Consider the following 20,481-nt stretch of genomic DNA (forward strand, 5'->3'; position numbering starts at 1 on the left):
ATTATTAGACTGTTTGTCTGTGCTAGCAAAGTGCACAAACCTGCCAACTCTGTTACTAAGCAGATGCCTTCTCCCAGCTCTGAGCATCTCATTAACAGGGCTTGAGAGAGCAACAAGAGGATATTACTATGAGGTTCAGAGAAGTACAGTGTGCTGCTCCAGGACTTATTACTGGAAAGAAGTAACTGGCTGTCATGTACAAGAGGCTTGCAATCTGTCAGTGTCATAACAGACCTCATTACCCCTTATTTATATGTGAAATCACACAGCTAACTCCTGCAAATACTCATCTGGGATACAGATGTTACTCCCTTAAGATTCTCCTACCTACTCCTACAGGAAACAGGGACAAACAATGAGACAACACTGATGGAAACTGAGTGACTTGTCCAAGGTCATGCAGCAAGTGGTGGCAGAGGCTGGAGAGATGAGTGGTAGTCTCCAACCTGGTGCTTTAACCCCTGTACTGAACTGTCTGGATAAGTGAAGGCTGCAGATCTAGGGTAAAGGTTTAAGTTAGAAGAAAAATGTATTCTTCAAGCACAGTGTTAAAATAACGCTTCTGAACTTTTCCATCTGAGAACACACAGAAGAGCAGTTCCAGTGATGAAAACTCCAGGACCGCATGGATGGCAAACATCAGATGCAGCTCTGCACCTTTCAGTGTGGTTGCATGGCTCTTCACACCCAGCAAGGGCTTCAGACTGGAGGTTCGCTGTAGCTTAAAGCCCAAACATATGGCATTATAAACAGACAAAGAGTGAATACATTCCCTGGACCCATGTGCAGGATGCAGAGGGCCGTGGGAGCCCAGCACTCCAGTATCTCAGGGGTGCCTGGGTCTAATGCTTACTGCTCAAGGGAATTCAAATGAAACAATATGTCCCTGCTTGCAGAAGGGATAGCCTTTCCAAGGAAGACTCTGCATAATCTAACAGCTGATAAGTCAGATAACAGCCAAGGTAAAATAATGGGTGTCTGAGCAAAGCATCAGAGAAGTGTTCCCAAAATCCTGTCTAAAAGTCTACAGCAGTTGAAGCTTTGTTTCTGTTACATGGAAGCTTCTCGGCCATAGAAGCATTTCAGTGTCCACTGGCTCCAGTTCTCTCCAGGACAGAGAGGAACGAGCACCCTGAGGAGCAAAACAATCATCTGGTTGTACAAGTGCAAAATACTGTGAAAAGCTGATGGTACTTAATGGAGTTAGCGGATGAAATGCTGTATCCATGGTATCTAAGGTGACTCATGTCACCACTATAAATACTATCCTGCTTGCAAAGAATATATTCTAGTAAAATCTGCGTTTGTACTGCATTTGCCCAACAAGCTTGCACTGAGGTTCCACTCCTTCCAGCATTAACAATGCATCTCTCAAGATGAGATACTGGTGCAGAACACCTGAGGCTCAAAGGGAAGTGGTGTTTCACACACTCTGCCTTGCCTTTCTTCAGCTGATGGCACTCAGGAATGATCACGACGCTGCCACTAGCAGAGTACTGAGCTTGGCATTGTGCCTCTGGCAGCAGGCAGCTCTCCCCAGGCTGAGCAGGTTATCATGCATTACTATGAATCAGTGAGGAAACCTCTTCAAAGATGCTTAATGCAGTAATTGTAATTCAAAATACTTGCTTCACACAGAGACAAGCCACTGGCTCCTCTCTGATGCTGTCAGCGTTATCAGTCATTAGGAATATACTGATGCCACCTGGAAAGAAAGGTAGCTGCAAATGGGATAGCCATTAAATAGCTGCATGCCAGCTTATGTGGATCTTTCCTGGGAAGCAAGAAAGTATAGTATCTGAAAGTTCCTAGAAGAAACAACAGACCTCATAAGGTAAAGATATCAGGCAGAGCCCCACTGGCAATATGGAATTCACATCAGGAAATTGCTTTGGATATTTGCACTGGGAGAGGAGACTGTAACCTGCCTCTCTAGGAAAAAAGGCAGCCCCTCTGAACTGACAGAGCTGTTCACTTCTGAGCTTTGGAGCTTGGTGCTCCTGAAGCAAAGAAGATGTCTATGGGTTTCAGAACATGGTGCTCCCCTAACTAACGAGCCAGTTCTTCCGGCTGAATATTGCAGGACGTGAGTAAATCATGGGGAAGGGAGACCTGGTCTCATGGCTGCACTATAGTCAGAGGTCCTTAAGCAATACAAATAGGACTTCCAAAAAACAATATACTGAATTCTTAGTGTTTTTTAGGAGATACGGATAACTGTCTTGTTACCAGAACCTTCTTTGCTCCCCTTGTTTAAATATTCCCTAGCTCAGTGAAGGTGGAAAAAAGTCAGAAAGCTGAGTTGGTTCAATGCTACAAGGCTTTGGAAAAAAGAAAACAGTGATAGACAAGCACTTCTCCTCTGTCCAAGGTCACAAAACAGATGAAATCTATCTGCTTTGGTAGGGTTTTTTCTGCATGTGTCACTGTATGTCTTGAGATTCTGATAAAATGGAAAGATAATCGAACTGGAACTCCATTACTATGTAACTTCTGTAAGAACAGTAATTTCACAGTTTATTAATTTTTTCCTAGATTAAAAGCCTAACAGCACTTAAGAAAGAAGCATGGGTAGCCAGTATTCCAGCATCGCTGTGAACATCTGTTCTGAGTTACCAAAGTTCCAGCTGAAAAACAAATATTTCCACTATAAATCAACCAAAACATTATCCTGAGTGTTGTAACAGATGCAAAATTATTCTGGCTTCCTCTGCCCTGTGGTTTGGCTCTCTCTTTAAAGTTGCTGTGAATATATTTATTTACACACTTAAAGAAACACACGTGTGAAGTGGCTATTTAAGCTTACTTAGAATATGGCTGATGTTAGTTCAAAGCTACTGATCAGTTGATGACTGTCAATGCATTAACTACAGGTTCTAGCAGTTAATGTAAACTCGTTACAGCTTTCCAGATAACCCTGATTTAAAGCAACACTGAAAAGTCCTGCACAAGTGTTCAGAACACTCTTACCTAATGCTACTAGAAATGATGACCTGGAGTTCGTGCAATGGGGAGTATTTGGTTTGGGTTTCATGCTCATCATGTTCTGGTGTGCTTAGGTGGGGTTTTTACCCCTTGTTGCTACTGTTGTTATTTATATATCATTTCTTGGGCTAAATGAATCAGAAGAGAGATTGCTTTAGCTGGATAAAGAGATGAGATTTGTTTACTAAGCCTGAAATTTGCAAAAGGCTTTGCAAGACTTCCTGGTTAATGGTCTCAGTACATGAATAAAATGGTTTGTTCGGGCAGAAGCTGCAATTCCATGCTTTGAGGTGTTCAATTGCATTAAGCTGCATCTGAGCAACTCTGATTAAAGATGCTTTCCTTTTTTGAAGCATTTCATATGTTAGAGATAAACCAGACAAGGAGAAAACTGAACTATGGTACCATAAATAACAGAATCTTGCAGGGGGAGAAAAGTCCTTTCGGCTTATCCTTCTTTGCACAGAATATACTTTGGGGGAAGAACCAACACTGTGTTTTGAGGATGACGTTTTGTAGTTGTTAATCATTTTCGGTCTTAAATGCTTGGAGGAAAAACAGTGTGTGTAGACTAAATATAACCATGCCTTTTGTGATGAAATGGAAGCTGCAGGCTAGTTATCCTGCCCACAAACAATAGGAACACATGGTCCGTCCAGAGATGTGATGATGGCAAATGGAGCACTTGGGGGAAGTAACAGGGCACAGCTCATGTCATCAACACAACCTAGGGTTTTTCAGAGTCTGTATCAGAGCAAACAGTACAGAGGGGGTTCAGCCATCAGCACCTGCATTATTCCCCTTCAGAGATGCCAAAGATGTTACAAAAATCTAGGACCACGTTTTCCAAAGGCAATTTGTTAATTAAGGCATAACAGTTAAAGAAAAAGCAGCTGCGTATATTTAAACCAGCACAAGAATGTGTATTTTGTTCAACATTTCTTTTTGTATAGAGATTGCAACATTCTATATGCAGGCTACATCCCTTCTGTGGCATTATACATTTGCTTTATATATTGTTAATTAGACCTAATTTAGGCCTCGAAAAACCTCATTAAAATTCTGATTAGTGATGCTGGCAAGCAGCCATCCGAAAAGCCTCTATTTCTTCCTTTGATAAGTTTGAAACTGCTATAACAAACAGTAAAAATAAGATCACAGCCTTCATTCTCATGCCAATCAACATAATGCGTTCTCCAGGTCAAAGCCGTTTAAGGGAAAACACAAGAGAAGGACATCTTTATTTCCCTGCATAAATGCTGTCATATGGCTATAGAAAACTGTAAGTATGTTTATGCCCTTTGGTGTTTTAAAAAACCCAAGAAAAAGAAACAACAAAACCTGCCTGCGGAAATGCTAATTGTGAGCTTTCAAAACCAATTTACTCTGCAAGGGAATTAAAGATTTTTGTTGAAAGGCTTTAAAAATTAATGGAAATAAAAACAATACAAAGCTGGTTTAATATTAAACTAGTTGTGTCTGATGTTTTCTGTATAGATGTCTGCCTGATGTGTACAATATAGCTTGTAGTCCAAATGCCTGGCCAGGAAAACACAGAGACAAGAATATCTTTAGTCCAAATACAGTCAATTATGCACCCACATTATTGCAGCTCAGAGCAGATCACTTTAAAAGAATACATGACACAAAAAAGTCAAAGGCAGAATAAAGCAACAATAGCAGTGTCTATGCTTCCTTGTGCCTGCATGTATATTGAAGGGTTATTATGATACAGCTGCCAGCTATTGTGCTCATCTCAACTAACTTAAACATTTCAGTTCAGTGCATAAAAACAACTTTACAAAGCTGAACAGTTTGAAATGGCAAACATTATACATCTCTTTCAGTGTATGTCTTATATGTACGCATTTGTCTTTGTAGGAGATGTTAGCAATTAGTTGAGTCTTTCAGAAGATGAAACGGGCAGCAGGACTGCTGCAGAGCTGCTGACTCCAGTGGGAAGGAGAGGTAACTCATGGTCTGAACGCTCCGAATCCGTTCCTCTCCCTCGGAGCACAATCCCCAGTGTGCAGCTGCTCTATCCTGCGTCACAGCACGCAGCAGCTCTGCACGCTGGTAAGACAAAGCCAACGTACGATTATGGGAAAATACCTCCTTTTGCTAAACACAGAAATCCAGCTTTGGGATGCTCTGTATCAGTAAAGCTGATTCTATGGTTGGACGTACATTTTAAAATCCACGTTACTAATACTCTATATTTTCCAAGCCCTTTTAAACTGTAATCTTTAGAGATCTAATCAGACTTTCCTGTATCAGCTAAAATGGGGAGATACATGCACAGAATCTGGGGTACATTTGCCTCTTAAGACAGTGTTCACTGTTACTGTGTGTTGCATTATGGTATTTGCATAAGGAGGTTTCCAAAAACCCGGGAAGCTGACGTACTGATATTGAACATATTCAATGTGCATATTCTGATACTGAGACAGCAACTAGTTTCCAGCTGGTATTTCTGATCAGAGATTTTAACAGAATAAAATGGGCCATAAAACAAAGGGTAATTTAGCAGAATCCCCCTGGCTGGGCTAAAGAAGGGTGCTGCAGGCTGGCATCCATATCAGGAACCTACCCTGCTGCTGCATATAACTGAAAGGGGGAGTACATTGAAAAAAGAGGGGAAAAAAATCCATAAAACCAAGCCAGTCTCATCCGCAAGATGTAATGAATCTAAACCTAGAGAATAAACTGCATACAGATTAATAAAGTGTGTTTCTGCCACATTTGCTGCTCATTTAAAATATGTGCAGTTACAGTGATTCTTTCATAAAGATACATGGCATGATTTTAGTACCTTTATATATAGAAGCCCGGTTTTTGTCTGTAGGAATTTTCCCAGTCTTCTGCAGAAGGTCAGGCTTTCTTGCCAAAGACAAGAGAGGTTTACCACACTTCTGGGTTCTTAATAATCTAAACCCATGGGATTAAAAGCCAGTTTGGGTTTTCTGCATTCTTTCTTTACATTTCTTTTTAAGAGGGAAACCTGGGAGCAAGGTGGATGGCACAGAACTGATCCAGAAATTGAGAACAGAAAGAAATCCCAAAGTTAGTGCACCCTTGCAAGCGTGAAGCCCAGGGTACCAGTCAAGTCACTGACTTTCACAGACCTCACTGAAGAACATGGGTTTTCAGCTGCAAGTCGTACAGATCCAGATCTGATAAGCCTATGCATGCGGAATACTTCAGGCTAAATTCTTCCTGACCTTCCCCAGCACCATGCCTCCGGCAAGCTCTCTGAAAACAGCCATTTGAAGTCAGAGAAATCTGGGTCATTGACTTCAATAGAAACTCTGATTAAGGAGGAGATGCTCAGCTCCTGCACCTTTCACTCTACCCTTCTGTTACAGCTCTGCCTGTGGATGGGCTGTTTTATTCTGTGCTCGTGGGTGCTCTTCTATCTCCAGTAAAACCAGTGCCAGCTTCCAAAATCAAACAGCCTGAGCATGTAAGAACAGCTATTTCCAACTGTCTTTCTGCAGCATGCAAGCCAAAAGTGAGACAGAAAGAGGACTGGAGTGCAGAGGAATAAATGGAAGGGATCAAGTTGCTTCCCATTGGCACCAGCTGGGAGTTGTCCTTATTCAGGGAAAGGTCTGACTGCAGAACAGGCCAGCTACTCCCTTATCGCTTGTCTCAATCCAGTTCTGTCATCTGGCTGCTCACACCTACTGGGTCTAAATAATTTGCTAAGGCACCAAGGGCACTGGGTGCTTGAAACGGGCTTGAGAGGCTGGTTAATGCTTTACAAGGTTAAGGTTGCTTTAAAAAGCATAGCAGAGCATTAGTTCCCAAAACGCAGTCATCAGAGAGAGCAACACTTGCTGAGTTCAAACGAGGTCAAGCTGCCCAGCAAGTACATGTATTTGATCTACTGTCATGGTGAAGGCTGACTGTAAACTTTGGCAGAGAAGATTATTAATCTTTCAACTCACAGCATATAAGCAATGACTGGTAATACCTATTTTTCTGAGAACTGGAATGCCTTTTGGAACCACACCAGATTACTTAAAAGAAGTTCCTCTGCCATTACCCAAAAGCAGTTCCAAACCTGTCTCGCCCACATCCAATTAAACCTTAAAAAAATAAATAAAATAATAATAAAAGAAGGCGGGGGCAGATGATGGTTCATTCAACAAGCATTTTCCTCCTTGCGAGGAGCCGCAGCAGCTCGCTCAGCTGCACACCATGTGGGCAATAAACATCAATTTTTAAGTAATCCAGCATTGCTGGTAGCGGCTTTCACTTGGAAAGCTGAGCAAGGGCTAATTCCAGCACCTCCACGATGGTGAGGGAAGCAGGGGTCAGGCTTTGCTCATGGGGCTCCTCGACCTTCTCTTCAAAAGCTGCTGTTTTCCAGCTCCGGTTAGGGTGTGGGTATCTGGTCGTACTCGTGTGGCTTTTAAGTACCTCTGAGTTATGCGTCACATAATGCAGCTGGAAATGTCCCGCTGTCTGAGGCCAATCTGGGAACGTTTCTCTGTTTCAGGACAAATCTGAACTAAAACGAAGGCTGAATCTTGAGCCTCTTCAAATTCTCCTCTCTGTTTTTTCTGTGCATCTCACTCAATCCTTTCATCTTTTGTCTCCCAAAGGGCTGAGATGAGGATCTGTCAGTAAACCAGGTGGTATTTAAGGTCCTGTAAACCATTTGCTTTTCCCATGTGTTCTGTGCCTTGACCCAAAAGCTTGTTCTCCTGCATTATTTATCCTCTTCACCTTGTTGCTTGTTTTTGTCCCCCTGCTTCTGCCGTGCTTTTCTCCAGACAGAACATACTTAAAAGAAAGCACTTAACCGAGGAACTGGCATTGACAGTCCAGCTGTATCCATGTGAATACCTGATCAGAGGAAGCCTTGCTTAAGTTTGAGGGATTTGTCAAACTGCATGTACAGTGCTGGCTCCTTTTTAACCCAGAGGCAAACGACAAGGTCAGGAAAAGGGACTGGATTCTTCAGACCAATCTATATTTAAATACATGTAAGCTGCAGATTATAAGGTGACTATGATATACCTGTTTTACAGCCCCAGAGCAGGCATCTTTCCATCTATCAGTATCGATATTTATGCTGAGCCATGACGACTGCACAGCCTTCCTGGCCAGCTTTTATTCATGTTCATGGAGGTAGGTCCCCTGAAAGATACTGGTTGAATGGATCCTTGAAGAAAACTTTCACTCAGGCTTTCTGCATAGGGAAGAAAAGCTGCAGTCTTGTTTACAATACAATACCTGGTTTACTAAAGGTATTTTGGAGCAGAATTCCCAATTGCCAGGGCAAGGTACGGAAATGCGTTAGAGAAAGGGAGCTGCAGCAGAACCGTGCACATGCCACAGTTGTGAACTCTTTTTAAACAAGCAGAACCTTTATTGTAAAACATGCTTAAAATAACTTCATTTTGGAGAAAAATGCACTCCTTGAGTTTTAACAGCCTGGATAAGGGCAGACTGAGGAACAGGACCATCGGATGCTCTGCTAAGAGACACCCACCCGTGAGCAGCGGTCCCATCAGCAGCCACCCCCGCCCTCCCGCGGCAGGGCCGGGATTTGGCACGGTACCGGGGTGCTGCACGGCCGGGCCGCCCCGCTCGGGAACAGCCCCGGGGCGGCCCCGTCGGGCGCTCGCACCGCACCCTGGGGTGCAGGGGGCCCCGCCAAGCGCTGGGCCAGGGCGAAGCGGGCACAAGGCGGCGGCGGCCGGTACCGGGCCGGCCCCGCGGGGCCTCCGCCATTGGCCCGAAGTAGGTCAGCCCGCGCGCTCACGTGACGGCCCTCGCGCGCCTCCGCGTGACAGCGGTGCCCGCCGGGGTCCGCCCCGTCCCGCCGTTACTCCCGGCCCGGGGCCCGGCTCCGAGGCGGGGCTCACGGCGGGGCCGGCGGCACGGAGCGCGGCGGGGCCCCGGAGCGGAGCCGCGGCTGCTGTGCGGGTTGGTGTCGGTGTCGGAGCGCTCCAGTCAGCTGCAGGGCTGTGGTAACCGCTTGTTCGCAGGTCTGCGCCGCCACAGGCTTGTGCTGTGACCGGTGCCTGACCTGCTCTGCTTGTCTTTCGGGGGGAAAGAACCCTTCAACGTGTCACGGCTGTTCAGATTGTGTTTGACAGCTACGGTGGAAAAGGCCTGTAAGATCATCGAATCTGACCTTTATCCCAGCACTGCAAGGCCACCCCTAACCCATGGCACTGCGGGCCTCCTCTACACGGTGTGTGAGCACTTGCAGGGACGTGCCCTGGGCAGCCTCTTCCAATACCTGAGCACCCTTTGGGGAAGGAGCTGTTCCTAATACCCTGTATAAACCTCCCCTGGCACAGCTTGAGGCCGATTTCCTCTTGTCCCATTGCTTGTTACTTGGCAGAAGAGACTGACCCCACCTCACTACAACCTCCTTTCAGGTACGTGTAGAGAGTGATAAGGTCCCCCCAGCTGTATTTGATAAAGAATTACATTTTTAAAGGTGTTATTAGAAAATAGAACATTAACCTAAATGTACTTTGAAAAACAGAGCCCAACAGGATCTTTGGGCATGTAACTGATCATACTTCTGTGATGAAAACAACAGAAACATTAAACATTGGCTGAGATTTATCTTTTTTAATTGGGGGACCACCTTTGGAGAGGCGCAGCCAGCATATTTGGGTAACTCACAGGTACATGTGACACACGTGTTAAGAAAGAACACAGTGTCCTGACAGCCTGGCAGTTTAGGCAGCTTGGTATGAGACCTGCCTGTGTGGCAAGGCTGGGCTTAAATTACTGCTCCAGTTGTAGCGTCAGACTGACAACAGCTCCAGCACCCTGCTCAGGTACATTGCTTAGCGTTTCTGGCTGATCTGATATCCGGAAGGGTTGTTCCAGTGTTCTCGCCCAGAAAATTGCAAGCTTCTGGCTGTTGGGAGTGCAGGGTCTGTAACTGTATGCAGGCTGCTTCACTGTGCTCCGTGCTTGCACAGATCTACACATAATTTAGCCGACTCAATGTCAAGTATTGACACAGTGCAGTTCTACTGTCATTCTGTTGAGCTGAAAATGCAGCTGTTGAGTGTATTTTGACTGTAGTGGTCAATAACCATAGCATAATAATAAGTAGTTATGCTCACGCTGAGCTCCCATCACATCCCTAACCGTGTTTGTTATTGGTGTTTCCCAATATCCCCTTGACTTTTACATGTTATAGAAAAATAGAATAGTAGAATCCCAGACTGGTTTGGGTTGGAAAGGACCTTAAAGCTCATCCACTTCCAACCCCCTGCAACAGGCAGGGACACCTTCTACTAGAGCAGCTTGCTCCAAGCCCCGTCCAACCTGGCCTTGAACACTGCCAGGGATGGGGCAGCCACAGCTTCTCTGGGCACCCTGTGCCAGCGCCTCAGCACCCTCCCAGGGAAAATCTTCTTCCTTGTCCAAAGCCCCTCTCCAGGTTTCTTGTAGCCCCTTTAGGCACTGGGAGCTGCTTGAAGGTCTTCCAGAGCCTTCTCTTTTCCAGGGTGAACCAGCCCAGCTCTCTCAGCCTGGCACCATAGCAGAGGTGTTCCAGCCCTCAGAATATCTCTGTGGCCTCTGGGCTTGCTCCAACAGCTCCACGTCCCTCTTGTGTTGGGTGCCCCAGAGCTGAATGCAGGACTGCAGGTGAGGTCTCACAAGAGTAGTGTAAACATCTATTATTTACTCTTCATTGTTGCTTACCTAATCTCTTACATGTATTGTTTGGATTTTTTTTCCCCTTTATACTGCATAGAAAAAACATTCTGTACCACATCTGCATATGGATTGCCAGTTGCCCTAATCTTTCTGTCAGTCACCGTGCACCCCTGCAATTAAAGGTTTCCAGTAACTAGCAATTTGGCCGTCTGAGGCAACATTGGTATGTGTACAATCATTTAATAATCCACTGCTTGTTTCTGGTTAGGTGATTTTAAAACTACCATGCTGCTACTGTGACATTCCTGCTCCCAACCTCTCCAGCCACTGACTGCGGCCTTGGAGGTTCTCCCACCGGCACTGCTCAGGTGTCCATCACCATGTTCGTACTACACTATCTCTGGTTCTCTGGGCCTGGCAATTCCAGCCGCCTGTCCTCGGATTTCGGTTGTGCCAGTACAATTTTATTGATCTGAATGTACTTTGGACTTTGATTAGTTACTTGGTTTAGTTGGATTGTTTGGCTAGACCCTATTCAGTGCACGTAATTATAGGCAGGTATGTAAGGGGAGAGCAGCGCATTTCAAGGCAGACTTCTGCTCCTCAGGCTGCTTTTATTTCTAAATACTGGGCTCTGCAGCTAAATGTTTATGCAGTTAATTTACCTTTATTTCCTTACAGTGAGTATTTATTTACATTTGCTAATGGTAAAGAAATGACTTGTGAAGAAAGCTTAACAACTAAATATGGGCAGTAAAGCTTTGCAAAACGCCTCCCGAAAAGCAGAGCTGAGAAGGATGGAGATAGATACAAACACTTGCAGGCACTGATGGGTGGGAGGACTTCGGATCTTGAGCAGCCCATGAACAGGGCTCCGCTCCTGACAGGGTGGCTTGAGGTCTGAGGGGATGAAGCCTGCCCAGCTCGCAGCGAGGACCTTGGAGGAGAGGGAAGCTCCATCCTATAGAGTTTGCGATGAGACAGAGGGACCCTGTGCGGGGCAATTGTTATCTCACCCCGGTTTGTCTTGGTAACCGGTGACAGGAGCCATCTGCTTTGGGAAGTGAGGCGTGCGGAAGGTCACTGTGGCTCCCACAGGGAATGCCCACAGGCCCGGTAACCGGTGCCCTCAGGAACGGATGAACCCGCCGCGCTGAGTGCGGCCGCCCCGCTGCCCTCCCGCTTGGTGCCCGACAGCGGGATCACGGACACGGGGCCCCGCGGGGCGGGCCGGGGGCGGGGCCCCGGGCCCCTCCATTGCCCCCGCCGCGGGGGAACGGCGGCCGCGCGTGCCGCGGGGGGGAGAGGGGCGTGGCTCGGGGGGGAGGAGGCGTGGCCGCCCGCCGCTCCCCCCCAGCGCCAATGGCGGTGCCGCGCCGCGCCTGACGTCAGCGCCGGTAGCGCCTGCACATGGGCGCGCGGCCGGGGCGCGCGGTGCAGAGCGGGCGGCGGGAGTAGTGGTGTCGGAGGTGCGCGGCCGAGGGGCCTCTCCCGCTCCTCGGCTCGGCTCGGCTCGGCTCGGCTCGGGCGCTCGCTGCACCGCGCTGCGTTAGCGGCGTCGCCAGAGGCAAGGGGAAGGAACCGTTGACCGCGCAGCTGCCCCGGCGGAGCGCTCACCATGTCGCGGCCGCTCCCGCTGAACCCCACCTTCCTACCTCCCACCTACGGCGTGCTGAAGTCGCTGCTGGAAAACCCGCTCAAGCTGCCGCTCGCTCACGAAGACGGTGAGGCTTCCCCGGGAATCCCTCGCTCGCCCGGGGCCGGCGGTGTCAGCGGGCCCCCTCGCAGCCCGGCCCCCGAAATGGCGGCCCCATCCCGCTGCCTCGCTTTCCCTTTCCCTTCCCTCCGACCCCGCTCCCCGAGGCGGTGCAGTGACGGGTGATTTCGGTCGGGGCGCCGAGCGCAGCCTGCCCGGCCGAGCGCACCGCGCTCGGGTTTCCCATTGCCGCAGCGGGGACGGCTCCGGCCACCTGGAAAAGCAAATGAAAGGGTGCGATTTGCCTCGGTGCTGGGCAGAATGGGGTGACGGGGACCCCGCAGCCGGAGCCGGGTTCCCCCGCAGCCGCCCCTGCGGCCGGCAGCTGTCCGGTCCTGGCCGCCGGTCAGAAACCTGCCGTGCGACGGGAAGGCGTCCGGGCGGTGGGAAGTTACAGCTGCCTGGGAAGGCTAAGGCGGTGCGCAGATTTATCAGTGTTTCTGATGGATCAAACGCGCGTTAAAACTAGAAACCTGTGAGAGGTCTCCCAGAGCCAAGGCATTTTGTATTCCCGGCTTTCCCGGTTTCACTGCAGAGCGGTTCTCAGATTTTTACCGGGGTTGTTGCATGTGGTTAAAAAGAAAACGCTATGAAGGTAGTTGACAGGATGCTTTATTGGTTCGGAATCTTGCAAGTCTTGTAGCAAAAGTGAGTGTTTCACTTCAGAAGTGTGTACTGAAACCTCTGGAGGTTGTAGGAATGAGCAGGAAGCATCATTTTAACTTTTCTCCTCGCTTCTACTTTTGAATTTTTTGTTGACTTTTCTGCACATCAAAATGCATGTTCTGTCAGACTGCACTGCTGTGCTGAGTAATGTCAAGAAGTACGGGATTTGAGGACTGCTTTCCTCGTGTAGGGAGTAGCAAGACTGGGACCTTAATTCAGAAGTATGACAGGATAATAAATTGCTGGGATTTTAGGTTAAGACTGCCTTTTCAACACAATACAGCCATAGTTTCCAGTTTGTTTTGCTTAAATAATCACTTTTAAGTCTGAGCGATTGAAGCTGACAGTCAAACATGTATGCAGTGGAACTGTTAACTAAAAATAGAGGAAAAATCTTGCTGTTGGATACAGCAGAGGTGCTCAGCTGGCATGAGCCTTTGATTCTCTACCACATAGAATGAATCGAAGGGGTTATTTTCATGAAGGGAGTATTTGTTTCTTACAACTGAGTGTGGCAGAAAGAATGGAAATAGTAGTTGCTAATATGTTAATTACTGAGCTCTTACATCTTTACTGTATGTTCTGTTTAAGCATTTGGTAAAGAAAAAGACAAGGAGAAGAAGTTAGATGATGACAGCACCAGTACCACAGTCCCTCAGTCGGCTTTCTTGGGTCCAACATTATGGGACAAGACACTGCCATATGATGGAGACACTTTCCAGTTGGAATACATGGACCTGGAAGAATTCCTTTCGGAAAATGGCATTCCACCCAGCCCAAACCAGCATGAGCATAGCCCGCACCAGTCAGGTCTCCAGCAAGCTACCTCAGCATCACCTTCAGTCATGGACCTCAGCAGCAGGGCTTCTACTTCAGTCCATCCAGGCATGGTGTCGCAGAACTGCATGCAGAGCCCGGTCAGACCAGGTAAATCAGCCCTAAGAACTTCCAGTGGATTTTGGCATGAGTCCTTCTCCCCTGTGTAAATCATTACTTCTCCCTGTATGGTTGACAGGCAGCTTAGAGCCAATATGGTTCAAGTCACTCGCACTCCAAAGAATAAAAATAATAGCTGTATTTATTGCTAAATTGCTCCATAGAGATTTTTGCTTAAACTGTGTAAGGAAGCTGTGGGAATTCCAAGGAAACTTGCCTATCTTTTCTTCATTGGTAGCCTAGCTATTGGCATGTAAAAAGACCACAGATGGAATAGTAATGCAGAGATGCCATGATGTTAAATGAACAGGGAGAAGGACCAAGAAGGAGAATATTCCTTTGGTCAGTATTCAGTGTGAGAACATAGGAGTGGGCGATTATTTTGAAGTTGAAACATAAAGACATTGCTTCCACTAGTATGAATCCAGAATAACTGCCTTGGCTTGACACCAGCATGGCTGAGATCATGGTCAGTGGAGTAGTGTCAACATTGAAGTTCGGAAAACATGGAGCTTTGCCTTTCTTTTTTTCTTTTAAAGACCAAGGGTGACTTATTATTGTGCTCTTCTGCTCACACAAGGTTTGTGAGAGCAAAGTGTGCTCTTGGCAGCAGGAAGCCACTCCTCACCCTTCTGCTTGATCGTTTGCCATGCTCAGCGTGCGAAGTCATTGTCAGAATCATCTGATAAGGAGGCAAAATAAATAAATAGAAGGACAAAGTTGTGGAGCAGGATGAAATAGAAAAGTCTTACAAGCCTGTAACATTCTTTTCTCATTCAAAAGTAATAAAACACCCCCCGAAAACACCCCAAACCTGGCAACAGACTCCTTGGCCCCGAGTCAGAAGTGTGTGTTTAGTCGTGGATTTCGTTTACTTACTTTTACTTCATGTGGATTTGACTTTGTTTTGTTTTGAGACATTCCATAGTTGACTAATAACTTATATGGGTTTCCAAAGTTAAAATGTATTTGGAGTTGGCAGCGCAGGATGTAAAAAAACCTCCTTGTTTTTCCTGAGCCACTTTAGTGCGTATATGCTACACTGTTTTCTGTTGCATGTGCACACACAACATTATCTGGCAGATAATCTGTCCTCATTCTTTTTCTATTCCAGAGGAGCCTGGTTATAAGCTGGGCTTTTAATGATCACCTGTCAGAATTTATTGGTAATCAGCTGTCTCTGTGACTTTTCAACTCATTGATTTTATTATTTTTTTTTTTTGGAGTTTTTCCTGAGCTGTTTCCAGCTCAGGGTTACAACTTGACTCATGAAACTGTGCACTTTTTCACTCTTGTAAAAGAAGTCCTGTCTCTTAGGGCAAGATAAAACCTGGTTATTTTCAGGTCTCTTTTCCCCATGCCATCTGGCCTGAAGAATAATACAATTTTTTTGTAAAATGTGTTTTTAAAGGGGAGCTCATTCCATTTCTTAAACTAAGAAATACTAAGCCGTAGTACCCACCGCAGGGGAAATTAACAGTAGTCTGTTTTTTCATCAGGTTGTTGAAGTCTTTGTGCTGTTGTATAGAAATCTTTCTTTGGCAATCTGTTTTGAAGAGAATCTTAAGAGTTGAGCAGATTTTAATAGAAGAGTCTATATTTTAAAAGTCAAAAGTTAAAAGTCAAAATGAGTATTTAAGGTGGTTGTGAAAGTGCCAGTGTGCTGCTTTGCAATATGAAAGTCTGGAGGTAGATGTTAAAATCATTATAATGGATCCCTTTGGTTAATATATCTCAAGACTTGAAAAATACTTCCTTTTTAAACTGTCACATGAAGAAGATCTGTTCTTATTTTTAACTGGTGTGAGCTGCCGTTACAGTATACCTGTTGTGATTTGTATTACTGTAATAAAACCCAAGAACAAATAGTATAAAGTATAAGATTTCAATAAAAATTAATTCCATGCAATCTTCCTATTTGTAGGAAAACTGAGATTTATTCTTTTTTTAGGTGATAGTAATTCTCCTAAAAACATTTCATCTTTGTATCCTCGGCATGATCTGTATCCTGTCTTACAATGGAAGCCTGTTTTGAGCGTGTGGACTCTGGCTGAAGGAAGGGTCAAATCCTGTGCTGCTTATGTGCTTACTTTAGCTGGCTCTGCAGCACTTAGCGTCAGTGTATCACGTGCAGTGGGTCAAAACTCTTGTACCTGCATGTACTGTGTACGGGGGAGGATTCACACACGCACATGGAACACCAAATGTGACTCTTGTATGTATGTGGTGTATCTCAGACATAGATGGTCTATAGAAGAGTGGCATTAGAAGATTTAAGTGTGGGTGTGTGTTGAAATACAAGCCATATCTGTCTTTAGAAGCTAATGGCATTGCCCACATATGTGTTTTATGCCATCTCGGGGAAATCTGCATTGGTTTTCACTAAGAAGTGTCATCAGGCTCAGCAAAGCTGAGCTGACCCTGGCTGTAAACCTGACAATACAAAAATCTTCACTGCTGCTTTTTTTTTTTTTTCTTAAAGGTAAAAAAAAAAAAACCGAACCCTAAAACCTATCAACAAAAAGGTTTCTTATAAATTTAACTTAATTTTGTATTTCCGGCTTGGATTGACTAGTCAATGGAAAAATGATTAGGTTCACCAGTTTATCATCTGTTCTCTGGACTATAGCAAAAAATAAAGCAAGCATCTGCTTTTCCATAAATTTCTCTTCAGGAGATGTACATGTAGCAAATCTGATTTTTTTTTTTTTTTTTTTGCCTCTTTTGAAGAGGAGGGACACGGCATAATGGGTGTTGCAAGATTCCAATCTGATGTATTTCATTTTTACAGTTCTGACTTTGTTAATAAATAGTATTTTGATGTATTTTAGCATTGCAGACCACATTGTGATGCGTAGACACGTTTAAAACTTCTGTGTTGGATGCTGGTTCGTCAGTTGAAATCTAGTCTCCCTCAAAACCAGGTTTTATAAAAGCTGGCTTTCGAACCTGTTGCTGCAAATGCATTTTTGTTCATCTGTTCATCTGTTGCACACCTTGTGTTGTCTTTCACCGGTTTTTATTTGCTGGAATGTAAATCTCTCATTTAACTGCAGAGCACTTTAAGGAATTTTGTAGTATTTGTAGCTGTTAGTATGTAAAGGGAGGTTCGTATTTTGCAGGTAGCTAGTTGGTTGCTTTTACCTGGCTCACTTCCCTGTGTAGCCCTTATTTGGGTGAATGGGGCAGTTGCTGTAAAGGTTTAAGCAGAGTGGAGTTCAGAAGCATTGTCTTGAGTTTGGTGGAAGACCCTAATTAGAAGGGTTTGGGGATTTTGTGGTTTAGATACGAATGTTCTGTTTGCCCCCAAAGCCTTGGGTATAGGGCTGCAGCACAGAGATGCTGCTGGCACAGTGATAACCTGTGTGGTGTTGCTGCCCTGCTCCTTAAGGAGGATGCGGCTGACGGGGGCTTTGGAGAAACTCGCTCATTCTTTGTGTCCCTGTGACAGTGGATTTGAGTCTGTGTTGCCTGGATGACTGGGTGCCTTAGACTACTTGCAAAGGATTTGTTGAAGGTTATTTAAGGAAAGATAAAAATGAAATAAAGCCTTGTAATTAGCTGCAGAAACACACCTATGTGCAATATCTGCAAGTCTTTCAGTTTAAAAGCAAAAGAAGATACATATATTTGGGAGTACCTTAATCAAAGCTGAAAACTGTTTCCATGTAAAGTGTGCTTGCACCTTCCACCCCCCAAGAACACAAAGACTTTATTACATGCCATGTTTTATTTATTCAGCCAAGATACTTCATGTACAGCGGAGTATCCGTTACCTTTTACTTCTTATGTAGATGCCAACTGTAGTGATTGACACTAGGCGTGATTGGGTGGTTTTCAGCATTTTCTTTCAACTCTTGTTTGTAATGGGCACTGCAGCCAAGTGGGAGAGGTTTGGTCTTGCTCCATCCAGCCTCTCAGCTGCGTGCTGGGGATGACTTGGTGAAGGGGGCAGCCCACAAAAGGGTGTGTGCGCAACACTCCCTTTATTGCAGTCTTCCTTCGCTTGTGTTTCTCTAACGTGACCTCCCTTCTCCTCCCTCTCCTCCTCCAGCACAGCCTTTGTAGTGCGAAGGGCAGCCTTCCCGGCAGCCAGGTTCTATGTGGAATCCTCTCCTATGCTTTCATCATTGTTTACAAGTAGTTGCTAGGTGTTGCATGAGCCATAGTGCGAGCCCCCGTTCTTAGAGTCGAAGGACTCCAGCGCCAAGTGGAGCTGGGAATTTCCTGACCTTTGGTCTCCCACGTGACAACATGGGAATGACCAGCTAAACCATCAGGCAGGCTGGTACAGAGAGCTGCTCTTCACATTGACTCTCACGTGAGGCTCTGGGTGGCTGTTGCCTGCATGACCATGTGCTGTAGGCACGTGGCAGTCCCCTGTGCAGCCTGCTCAGCATGGCTGTTGCGAGAGCTGCAGGCACGCACGCAGGGCTGTGTGCTCCTGCCATTACCAGCCGATGCCGAATCACAGTGAAATGGAAAAGCTTCGCTCTGGACTGCCATGGCAAGGGGAGTGCAATATGCAGACAAGCCTCACAAAACTGCTTTCTGGATCAAAGGAAGATGCAAAATATATTCAGGCAAATATTAAAAATAGCCCGTCACATGACAACAGGGGGAAAAAAAGTGCTGAATGCACAAGCAAGTTAATGCTAGAAGCAAGAACACTATGTCTCCTTCAAGAGATCTAATTTTAATATTCACTGTTAAATGTTGATTATTGGTTAAATAATTGCTTGACTGTATGAAAACGCTTGAAGTTAGTTCAGACAGTAAGCAGCATGAAACATCATGGGTTTTATGCTGTGCTTTCAAAATACACCTTCAGTTCTCATTGGGAATAGTGCTTTCCCCACAGACAGAGCTACTTAGGCAAGTAAGGGCTATCCAGCATTAGGAAGTGAATACACAGAGGGAACAAGTAGGGGTTTTGTCACCTTAGAAAGGCATTTCAAGGATATTTGAGTGTTGAACTTGTTGCACTTACCTACAGAAGTACAGTGTTTTTTCTCAGAGCCTTGCTTCCCATCTCAAAGTGTTTTGGAGAGCGTTTGATTGAATGATGCTCTAGTGCAGTGATCTGATTTATTTCTTTTTTTTTTAAGAAACAAGTATGCCCTGAAGTCTTTGATAAAACAATATGTTACAGTTAAGAGAGAAGACGTCATCAGGAGATATATACAGTGAAGGCACTGACATTATCTGATTAGATGAAGCTCCTAGGAAGCACATTAAATTGTTCAATCTCTACATGTTTATACAATGGCAGATTAGCAATTGTGGGAGTTAGCAGTGGCAAGATTCTGCCCAATTAATCTCAGCAATGAGTACTTTACTCCTCATGTGGTCTTACTGATTTCAGTATTGCTCAGCAGGTGAGCAGCTTGTTGACTGCTTTCTGTCAACTCCTAGGTGGAGCAGTAAAATGTCACCATTCACTCTCTTGTCATTCATCTTTCTGGATTTCTTTTTTCAAGGGGGGTTACAGCTCTTGGAGTGCCAGTGGAGTTTGCTCAGGATGGAAAGATGTAGTCATCATCGGTAGAGAGGACTTGAGAGCATTATGAAATCAGAAGCTTGGTTGGCTGGCAGTACACTGTGAAGCTATTTAGTATTTATATTGCACAAACATAATTTAAGTTTCCTTTTTTTGAAGTCTTACTTTCATAACGAATAAAATACTTGTTCAGTATTTTGTCTAAATTCTGCAGAAGATTGTGATGATCAGAAAAGCTATTTCAACAAAGTTATATACGGAAAACCCTATGGTTTGAGCTCTTCTGCATTAAGTAGATAATGAAAGCTCTGAAAAAAACCCAATTTACTTACAACTCAAATCTACTCCATTAAATGGAGTAAGTTATACATGATGAGCTAGTATAGAAAATGAATGTAAAATGCTCGGCAGTGTCAAAACAAATACATGACAAACATTTTGTAGCTTGTATCACCTTTTTTTTTATATGTATGTATGAACAAATGGCATTAGAGAAGCTGTCTGTTTCTCACAAAGCTGAATTTGGTCCTGAGAGCTTAAGAGCTCACGTGGGAAGAGCTAACACAGGTAGGTATGGCAGCACGTGTTGCAACAGTATTTATTTCTTGTCGTTTTTCTTTCTCATTTCTCCTGGGGCTTTTCATAGCCCTTCAACTTTGCATAACTGAGGTGCTATCCATCAGCTTTTAAACAAATACAAGTTATTGTTCAACCTCTCACAGTCCTGACACGCTTGAAGCTGTTGTACGGTTAGGCTGCCCAGTCCCATTTTCTGAGCTATATCTTGCCAGGGCTAAATTTGGCCCAGATTTTCATTGCACACCATCCAGCACCATTGCTTAGCTTCTCTGATGTGGTGTGCTTTTGCTGCAGGGTTCTCTGCTCAACTTTGAGGGGAACGGCTTTAGCTCTTCATCTTACTGGTATTATTCTCTTGTTCATGTTATTTGCCATTTAATGAAAACAGGCATCGAGCATCTTGAAGCTCTTT

At 45.2% G+C, this 20,481-nt stretch overlaps 1 protein-coding gene and 1 long non-coding RNA gene across 4 annotated transcripts in view; both read left to right on the top strand.

The window, feature by feature from the left end:
• Positions 1–9,258: 9,258 nt before the first annotated feature.
• Positions 9,259–11,291, top strand: LOC136021400 (uncharacterized). 2 transcript variants are annotated; one of them, XR_010615761.1, is made up of 4 exons: positions 9,259–9,386; positions 10,478–10,620; positions 10,730–10,814; positions 10,901–11,291. It is a non-coding gene; the product is annotated as an uncharacterized LOC136021400 (long non-coding RNA). The 2 variants fall into 2 exon arrangements; XR_010615760.1 differs by lacking the exon at positions 10,901–11,291 and having other exon boundaries at positions 10,730–10,832.
• A 693-nt stretch (positions 11,292–11,984) lies between these two features.
• Positions 11,985–20,481, top strand: part of HLF (HLF transcription factor, PAR bZIP family member) — a 35,487-nt gene continuing 26,990 nt past the window's right edge. The window contains exons 1-2 of one of the 2 annotated variants that reach the window (XM_065694057.1): positions 11,985–12,356; positions 13,646–13,981. In XM_065694057.1, the coding sequence (XP_065550129.1) occupies positions 12,251–12,356; positions 13,646–13,981 (442 nt within the window). In that variant the 5' untranslated portion in view covers positions 11,985–12,250. The remainder of the gene's footprint in view (positions 12,357–13,645; positions 13,982–20,481) is intronic. The other variant, XM_065694058.1, reaches the window with a different exon arrangement.

The sequence above is a fragment of the Lathamus discolor genome, chromosome 13 (assembly GCF_037157495.1).
Source record: "Lathamus discolor isolate bLatDis1 chromosome 13, bLatDis1.hap1, whole genome shotgun sequence".
Lineage (NCBI taxonomy): Eukaryota > Metazoa > Chordata > Aves > Psittaciformes > Psittacidae > Lathamus > Lathamus discolor.